The sequence below is a fragment of the Elephantulus edwardii genome, unplaced genomic scaffold, assembly GCF_000299155.1.
Source record: "Elephantulus edwardii isolate Elephantulus edwardi_28Jun2011 unplaced genomic scaffold, EleEdw1.0 scaffold00021, whole genome shotgun sequence".
In the NCBI taxonomy this organism is placed as follows: Eukaryota; Metazoa; Chordata; class Mammalia; order Macroscelidea; family Macroscelididae; genus Elephantulus; species Elephantulus edwardii.
In genome coordinates, this window is record NW_006399771.1 from 12,031,614 (window position 1) to 12,041,229 (window position 9,616).

The following is a 9,616-nucleotide window of genomic DNA, read 5'->3' on the forward strand; positions in this document are numbered from 1 at the left end:
AAATATTTAATCTTGTGATTAGCTATTGTGAAGGGTATTGCTTTTCTTAGCTCCAGCTCTGTATTCTCTCTGTCACTGTAGAGAAATCCAACTGATTTTTGCATGTTGATATTGTATCCTGCTACTTTGCTGAATTGGTCAACTATGTCCGATAGTTTTCTTGCTGAGTCTCTAGGGTTTTCTAAGTATACTATCATGTCATCTGCATAGAGGGATAATTTTACTTTCTCTTTGCCAATTTGTATACCTCTAATGTCTTTCTCTTGTCTTATTGCTATCGCTAAGACGCTAAGACTTTCAATACAATATTGAATAAGAGAGGAGATAATGGGCATCCTTGCCTAGTTCCTGTTATTAAAGGGAATGCCTTTAACCACTCTCCAATGAGAATAATGTTAGCTCTCGGGTTTTCATAAGTACTTTTTACTATATTGAAGAAATTCCCCTCCAGTCCTATTTTGTTGAGTGTTTTCATCAGAAAAGGGTGTTGATTTTGTCAAAGACCTTTTCTGGATCAATTGATAGGATCTTGTGGTTCTTGTTCTTTGCTTTGTTAATATGATGAATTACATTAATTGTTTTTCTTATATTGAACCATCCTTGGAATGCCAAAAGAACAAATATATCTTGGGAAAAGTATACCCAGAATGCTTCTTGAAGACAAGGATACTGAAAGTTTACCTCACATACTTTATGGATATTTTCAGAACAGGTCAGTTTCTAGAACAGGACATCATTCTTAGACAAGTAGAGCATCAGAAAGAAGATGACTCTCAATGAAATCAATTGATGAAGTGACTGAATAATAGACTTACATACAGTCGAGGATATGAGAAAGGCACAGAATGGACAATGGGCCAGGACCTGATGGAATACTAATGCAGGGTCGTTTTTAACAGATGTAGTCCAGACATATACACTAGTTTATGCCAATAGATTTGGAAGACAGTAACATGGCCAACGGACTGTATAAGATTCATATTTGTTCTCCTTCCAAAGGTGATCTAACAGAGTTTGGAAAATTATAAAACAATATAATTAATGTTGTTGTTCTTGTTATGTGTCATCAAGTTGCATATGGACAGCAGCTCTGAATCCTGCCCTGTCCTGAGCCTTTCTCCTAATTCTAACACTCAAACCCTCATTGTCCCAGATACCATATCGATCCGTCTCATTGGTGGTCTTCCTCTCCTTAGCTGTTCCTTCACCCTTCCAAGCATGATGTCCTTCTTCAAGGGGACTGGTCTCTCGTGGCCACGTATGCAAAGTATGTGAGATAGAGCTTCAAAATCCTAGCCTCCAGTGAGGAACTTGGTTTCACCCTTTCTAAGATAGACCTATTGTTTTTTTTGGTGGCCCATGGTATACTCAAGGCTCTTTTCCAGCACCACAATTCAAATGTATCAATTCTTCTTCTATCATCCTTAGTCATTGTCTAGCTTTCTGATGCATAGCAAGTAATTATGAAGACCATGGCCTGGATTAGGCACACCTTAGTCTCTAGACTGACATTGTTGCTTTTCAGCACTCTAGAGTGGTCCCTGACAGCAGATTTCTCTAAAGCAGTTTGTCTTTTGATTTCCTGACTGCTGGTGCAAGAGTATTGATTGCAGGGCTGAGTAAGCTATAATTAACAACCTCAATCTCTTCTCCGTCTATCATGGTGTTGCCAAGTGACCCAGGGGTGAGAATCTTTGTCTTCTTGATGTTGAGCTTCAATCCATATTGAAGACTACAGTCCTTGACCTTCTGTGGCATGTGCTCCTGGTCTTCTTCAGTTTCAGTAAGGCTGTGTCATCTGCATAGTATAAGTTGTTGACAGTCTTCCTCTAATCCTGATGCCACATCCCTCCTCATAAAGCCCTGCTTGTAAATGATTTGTTCTGAATATAGACTGAATAGGTATGGAGACAGGATATATTCTTGACAAACTCCTTTCCTGGAGTTTTGTACCATGCAGTGTTTCCCTTCTCTGTTCTGAGGACTGCTTCCTGGTCCAAGTACACATTTTGCATATGTACAATCAAGTGTTCTGGGATTGCCATTTTCCTCAGTCAACCATAATTTGTTGTGATACACACAGTAAAATGTCTTTGCATAGTCGATGAAATACAGATAGACATTTCTCTGGTAATCTTTGCCTTCTGCCAAGATCCATCTGACATTGGCCATAATGTGTCTAGTGCCACAACTTCTTCTAAACCCAGCTTGTATATCTGGTAGTTTTCTTTCAATGTTTTGTTCCAGTTGTTTCTGTATAATCTTCAGCAGTATTTTACTAATGTGTGATAGTGATATTGTTTGATGATTTCCACACTCTGTCAGGTCAGCTTCTTTTGGAATGTGGATAAACAGGGATCTCTTCCATTCAGTTGGCCAAGTAGTAATTAATGTTACATGCTAGCAAAATCTTGCTGAAGATTATTAAAAATCACTAGGAAATGTACACCAACAAGGAACTGCCAGAAATTCAAGCTAGATTCAAAAGAGACAGAGGCACAAGGGATAATTGTTGACATCAGATGGATTGTGGCTGAAAGCAGAGAATATACTAGAAAGATGTTTACTTGTACATAATTGATTATGCAAAGCATTTGACTGGGTACATCACAACAATTTATGGATAACATTGAGAAGAATAGGAATCTCAGAGCACTTAATTGTGCACATCAGAAATACAAACGTAGAACAAGAGCTGGTTTCTGAACAGATCACATTTTACTGTGAGCAAATAGTTTGAGAAGCTAGATTCTATGAAGAAGAAAGTGGCATCAGGATTGGAAGAAGATTCATTAACAATCTTGTTATAAAAATGCCACAAGCTTACTTGCAGAACATGAAGATTTAAAGTATTTACTGCAGAAGATAAAAGACTACAACCTACATATAGATTATATGTCAACATTAAGGAAATAAAAATCGTCACCACCAGCACAAAAGACATCATCATGGTGGTCTAATAATAAGAAGATGTGCTGCAATCCCAATGACACATATGTCAAATCAATCAGCTGCTCTACAGAAGATTGACCTATCTCCTTTCATGTGATTTGTTGTCTCTGAAAAGCCATTGGAGGGTCAGCTTCAGGTCGAGTACTACTTAAAGGCACACAACGACACTTCATTTTATTTAGATCTAAAATCAACTGGGCCAATGGGGGTAGGTGTATCAGGGTCAGTGAGACTGGCTGAGGACAGGGCAGACTTCAGAGCTGTTGTGCATAGAGTTGCGATGAGTCACAGATGACTTGAAGGCACATAACAACAACAATCAACAAGCATGAAAGAAGCTAAGAGTTTAGAAGAGAAATTTGGACACATTTGTTATCCAACTAATAATAAATAAGACAGCAAATATATGTTGTGATTGGCCAGTCAGGGAATTAATATACTGTCACTCTTTAACTTATTAACTCTTTCAGAAATCTAGTTGATGCTAAAGACATTATAAGAAAAAGTAAAAAAGAATAATAGCAAACAACAGCTTTTCAATGAAGTATTATTTACACATATATAATTCTTTATCACATAATCAGAAAAATATCTATATTTTAAAATTATTTCTGAATTCATTTTACTCTATGATGATGTCTGCATTTGCGTAGACATTATAATAGAAATTATTAGATCCTCAAGTAATGAACAATCTTATCATGCAACATCTATAGAGTGTTGGAACTATATCCCTTTCTTTGTCTTATATATCAATAATTGCTTTGTTAAACATCAGTATTACAGATTTTGCTTACTTTACCACAATATTTCCTAAGGATCGTGCTTTCAATTTCTGCATGTTGTCATCCAAAATCATAACTGCAAAGATAAACAGACTAATTAAATAAAAATGCATAATTTAAAACTTGAAATTACTTCCATACTTTCTAAATTAAAGTATCTCCCCCTAAATTAATCTTAACAAGGTATTTTTTTCTGTGAGATCATGAACATAAAATATAAATTACCCAAAATATTTTAATAAGCATAATAAAATGTACAGTGTTGATTTTTGACAATATAAATATTCTTTCTGTAATTTTCTTTAATTTAAAAAATCTATCTCAAATGTGCTGGTAATCTCAAATTAGTCTATGTAAAGGTATCATCCTGTTAAAAGACATCTAAAAAACCCACCTCAAACGTGGCTGAAAAAAAGGAAAAGAAAGAAATAAAGCCTTAAAATGCACATATAGTAATATTGTGAGCAATAAAAATGAAGCTCTTAAAACCTGGAAAATCGACTTATCTCTTAATGCTCACTTAGGGTTCTGAGAGGTCAATTTAATCTGCCTAAATATTATCCCAATATTTTCTGTGGTACACTGAAAAAATCCTGAGACACTTTAAGAGGTCAAAGTTTGTATCTACATTCAATATTTTTGGTACATAGTGAATATGAAGATAAATAATCTTACTCCAATCTCTAATACAGGAGCTCTGGTGGCTTAGTGGTAAAGAGTTGTGCTGCTAAACCAAAGGCATGTGGTTTGAATTCACCAGCTGCTCTGCAGGAGAAAGATGGGCAATCTCCTCTTTCCGGGTGATTTACAGCTTCTGAAAACATGCCGGAGGGTCAGCTATGAGTCAGTTCCAACCCAAAGTACAAACCAACAATTTTATTTTTTAGGGTTGTTGTTTCTTTTAACTTTATAATTACAGCTTTGGGAAACAAATTCATTCATAGCAAATGAGTCCCTGATATAGTGTCCCTTACGATAGCTTCTCTTTGGTCTGAATGGTTACTGGTATTTATTGATTTCTCTTTTTAACTGAGATTTTAAATGAAAGTTTATAGAGAATTTAGATTTCCATTAATTCATTGTTGCAGATTTTCCTCCCTGCACACCAACCCCAATTCACTTTTCTCTTTGCAAAAAAAAAAAAAATCTTTCATTGTATAATTTTCCACCCCCCCCCCCAGCCCATTTTTTCAACAAATAAATGGATAGAGAAGCTGTGGTATATTCACCCAACAGAATACTATATACAGCACTGAAAAACAAGGAACTCATGAAATATTATATAAAATGGGTGCCTCTGGAGGACATTATGCTGAGTGAAATATCTCAGTCACAAAAGGACAAATATTGCATAATTCCACTGTTATAATACAAGACATTGGGGTTGGAGGGAAACTTAGAAAACAAGAACAATTTCTAGGAGATCCTGTGTATAATTCAGGTAATTCTAGAAGCTATGGAGAGGTTGAAAGCAAACAAACAAAAAATAGAACAGAAAGCAGGGACACTATGTCATAGAAAAAATTATTTTGTTCTATTCTTTATAATTCAGAATTTTTTATTTTAAATCTTTATTTTGAGCTTTATCTGTATGAGATCAAATTGAAAACCAAAAGATTTTGTAGGAAACTTAGGAAGCAGAGGATTTATTTTCATGAAGGAAGTTCTAAGAAAAGGAGCATGAGAATGTTATATAACTTGAAGAATCTAATAACCAATGTCACCACATTGTACATGTAGAAACTAATAAATTGGCATGCATTTATTTGACTGTGTACATTCTCAAGAATGAACACTTTTGTATTTAAAAAAAAAAAATAAAATCCCTAAAGCCTATCTATTTTTATTTAATATTAGAAACGTAGAATATGTCTCTCCTTATATTATGAGTTCTTTATAGATGGAAACCCAAATCCACTGCCTTAGAGCCAATTGTGACTGAGACCCTCCAATGTCATAAACCTTATAAGAGCAGACAGCCTCATTCACCTTGTTATAAGAGTAGACAGCCTTGTTCACCTCTGGAGAGGCTGCTGGCTTCCAATCTTGCCATCAATAGCACAACACGTAAAATGTACTATAAAGAGGCCAGACCTAATTAATATCTTTTTTCCCCTCCACATCTCAGTAGAGTGACTAACTTACCGACCATGTGATCCTAAATAACTTCTAAATTTACCTGTATTAAGAAATAGGGATAATTCTTTTCTAATTGTACTGATAGAAGAATTACTTGGGGTAAGATGTACATAAAGTGGAATTCATGCAAAAATAATCAGTGAGTGTGAAGATAAATGTCATGTTATGTTGAATGTTTTTCATACAATATTTTTCTGAAAAGCTTAGCATTACTACTCATAAATTAATATGTAATTATGGCTATATCACAGGTACATCATCAAATGTGTAGGTTTTTTATTTGTTTTCTAAATGACTTATGGAAGTATGACTCATTTGATTATAATTTCATTCTAATATCAGGAGATGAATTGCATTGGGAAAGTCAGCTGTGAGGGACCTCCCAAGAGTACTGAAGAGTAATGACGTCAAGCTGCAGACTAAGGTGCACCTGATCCAGGCTATAGTCTTTGCAATTACGTGCTATGCATTAGAGAGTTGGAGAGTGCATAGGGATGATAGAAAGAGAATTGATGCCTTTGAGCTGTGGTGCAGGAGAAGAGTGTTGAATATGCCAGGAGAACAAACAGGTCTGTCCTAGAGAGGGTGAAGCCAGAATGCTCCTTGGAGTAAAGGATTCTGAAGCTTCGTCTGACATACTTTGGGCATGTTGCAAGGAGGGACTGGTCCTTGGAGAGGGCCACCATGTTTGGCAGAGTGGAGGGACCACGCAGGAGAGGAAGACCCTCGATGAGATGGATTGATTCTGTGAGCGGAGTGGTGGGAATGAGTGTGTCTGAGACAGCGAGGTTGGCACAGGATAGAACGGTGTATAGGGCTTTTGTACATAGGGTCGCTATGAGTTGCAAGTGACTCGATGGCACATAACAATAACAACAACAACAATATTTCATCAGGGCAGTATGTGAGTCAAAGGTTTTCAGACAAGGAGAAACTTCTGTACTGAAGGACTATGTGGAAACAAAGCTTAACTATTTATGATTACAAAAATATTGCTGAAATAACAAATGAAAATGTACTGAACACTTTCCACAAACACTCCTAAAATGTCTCAACACAAAAGCAATTTTCCTGGTAGAAGCAGCAGGAATAGCAAAGCTGTTAAAGTGAAGGATTTCACAAAATCTGGGCTCACCTTTCCATAAAAAGAACTGATGAAGTCACTGACTTCACAGAATACCTATTTCTGCCTTCAAAAACAACCACAAAACTAAGTGTCAATAATAAATGACACATCATTACATAAATAACCTAACTTCAGTGTCTCATTTTCTTTGTGTGAAAAATGAATATATGAATCTACATCAGTTCAGTCCTATGACTTCTCTTTAATACAAGTATCAGTATGAGCTAAGATTTATTTGATTAATTGATTTCTACTCTGGGCAGACATTGATGTAATGCTTCCTTTTGTCACATCACAATAAAGCATTTGAAACACGTTCATTGCTCTGCTGTCAGTGTTATCTTATGGTGTGACACCTTGCTATGATGTTAGTAGCTGTGCCACCAGCATTCCAAATACCAACAGAGTCACCCACAGTCAATAGACTTCAGACTAAGACAGACTAGAAAGAAGGATCTGGTAAAATACTTCTAGAAAACTGGTATCTGAAAACCTTATAAAGATCAGAAGAGCATATTCTGATACAGTGCCAGAAGAAGAGACACTGAGGTTAGAAAAGATTCCAATATAATTGGGAAAGAACTGATTTCTCAAAGTAGAGTTGGTCTTAATGACATACATGGGACCTTCATTTGCTCTTGTGGCACAATTGAAAATAAGAAGAAACAACTGCAAATATGTATTAATAATTAGAACATGAAATGTATAAAGAATGGGACTAGAAAAATTGGAATTTGTAAAATATGAAATGGAACCTTGAAGATAGACATCCAAAACACTGTTGTTGTCGTTAGGTGCTTTCAAGTCAAGGTAGACTCATAGTGACCCTATGAACAACAGATCTGAACTCTGTCCTATCCTATGTCATCCGCATAATTTCTGACAAGCTTAAGTCCATTGCTGTAGTCACTGTATTAATCCATCTAGTTGAGAGTTTTCTTATCTTTCACCTGCTTGTCAACTTTCTAAGCATTATGTCCCTTTCTAAAGAATTGCCTCTCCTAGCAATATGCCCAAAATATATGAGACAAAGTTTTATCACTTTTGCCTCCAAGGAGCATTCTGGCTGTACTTTCTCCAAGCCATAGAGTTTGTTCTCTTGGCAGGCCATGAGATATTCAGTACTACTCTCCAACATCAAAGCTCAAAGGCATCTATTTATTCTCTTGTCACACTTGCTCATTGTCATCTTTCTGATGCACAGCAAACCATTGAAAAGACCACAGCCTGAATCAAGCACATCTTAGTCTTTAATTGATATCACTGCTTCTCAGTAATTTGGAGAGGGTTCATGATAGTTACCCAGTGCATTATGTTTCCAGGTATCCTGATTTCTGCTATCAATGGTGTTGATCGTGATTCTAAGTAAGATGAAATCATTGACAATTTCTATCTTTCTCCGTCTTTTATATGTTGCTTATTGACCCAGTAGTGAAAATTTTTGTTTTCTTGATGTTGATATGAATCCAATTTAAAACTATAGTCTTTAATCTTCTAGAGCAAGTGTTTAAAATCCTCCTCATTTTCAACAAGTAAGGTTGTAACATCTGTATAATGTTTTTGATGATTCTTTCTTAGATTCTGATAGCATAATCTTTATGCAGTTCAGTGTCTTGAATGATTTACTCAGCATACAGACTGAATTAATGTGGACAAAGGATACAACCCTAAAACATACCTTTCCTAGTTTTAAGCCATGCAGTGTTTCTTTGTTCTATTTGGACAATGGCTTCTTGGTATATATATATATATATTTCACATGAGCATATTAAATGTTTTGGGACTATATTCTTCTCAATGTTAGCCATAATTTGTTGTGATCCCCAGAGTCAAATTATTTTGCATAATCAATAAAGCAGCCAGGATCTATAGGATACCAGCAACAATATCCCTTGTGCCACAGCCTCTTTCTTTTAAGTGCAGCTTGAACTTCTGGAAGTTCTCTTTGAATATACTGTTCTTGTGGGTTTTGGACAACCTTCAGCAAAGCATTACCAAGCTGGAATGTGCTGCTATTGGTCTTCTATTCAGAAATACCGTGATGTCAGTGATAGAGCACCTCATTACAAATATCCCTTTTTTCAACAAAATAATATCAACCACATACATGTGGAGCTCACCAGATTGAAAACATAGAAATCGAACGGATTTTATCAGCTTGTAGAAAGAGGTGAACATTTTCGTGTTCATTAATCAGGACAATACCGGGGTCTGACTATGAAACAGAAACAAACTGCTTTTATGTAAATTCAAGGTACATTTAAGGTGATTTGAAAAATAAAATGAACAAGTTCCAAAGTAAGACTTTGAGTATATACCATTATATGTAAGATACCATCTCAAGAATACATGTGAGTCACTAAAAACTAATGTCTAAAAAAAATTAAAATTAAAAAAAGAAAATATCTGAAGAATAGGAATCCCAGAACACTTGACCGTTCTAACGTGGAACCTATACTTGGACCAGGAGGCAGTCATCAGAACAGAGCAAGGAAACACTGCATGGCTCAAAATTGGGAAGGGCATATGCCAGGGATGTGTCCTGGCTCCATACCTTTTCAACCTGTATGCAGAACAGATTATCTGGGAGGCTGGGCTCTATGAGGAGAAATGT

At 35.9% G+C, this 9,616-nt stretch overlaps 1 protein-coding gene across 1 annotated transcript in view; it reads right to left on the bottom strand.

Moving 5' to 3' along the window:
- The window catches only part of ACSS3 (acyl-CoA synthetase short-chain family member 3), a 285,831-nt gene that overhangs the window by 64,439 nt on the left and 211,776 nt on the right, over nucleotides 1-9,616 (bottom strand). The window contains exon 11 of the mRNA XM_006882583.1: nucleotides 3,750-3,813. Within this exon, the coding sequence (XP_006882645.1) occupies nucleotides 3,750-3,813 (64 nt within the window). The remainder of the gene's footprint in view (nucleotides 1-3,749; nucleotides 3,814-9,616) is intronic.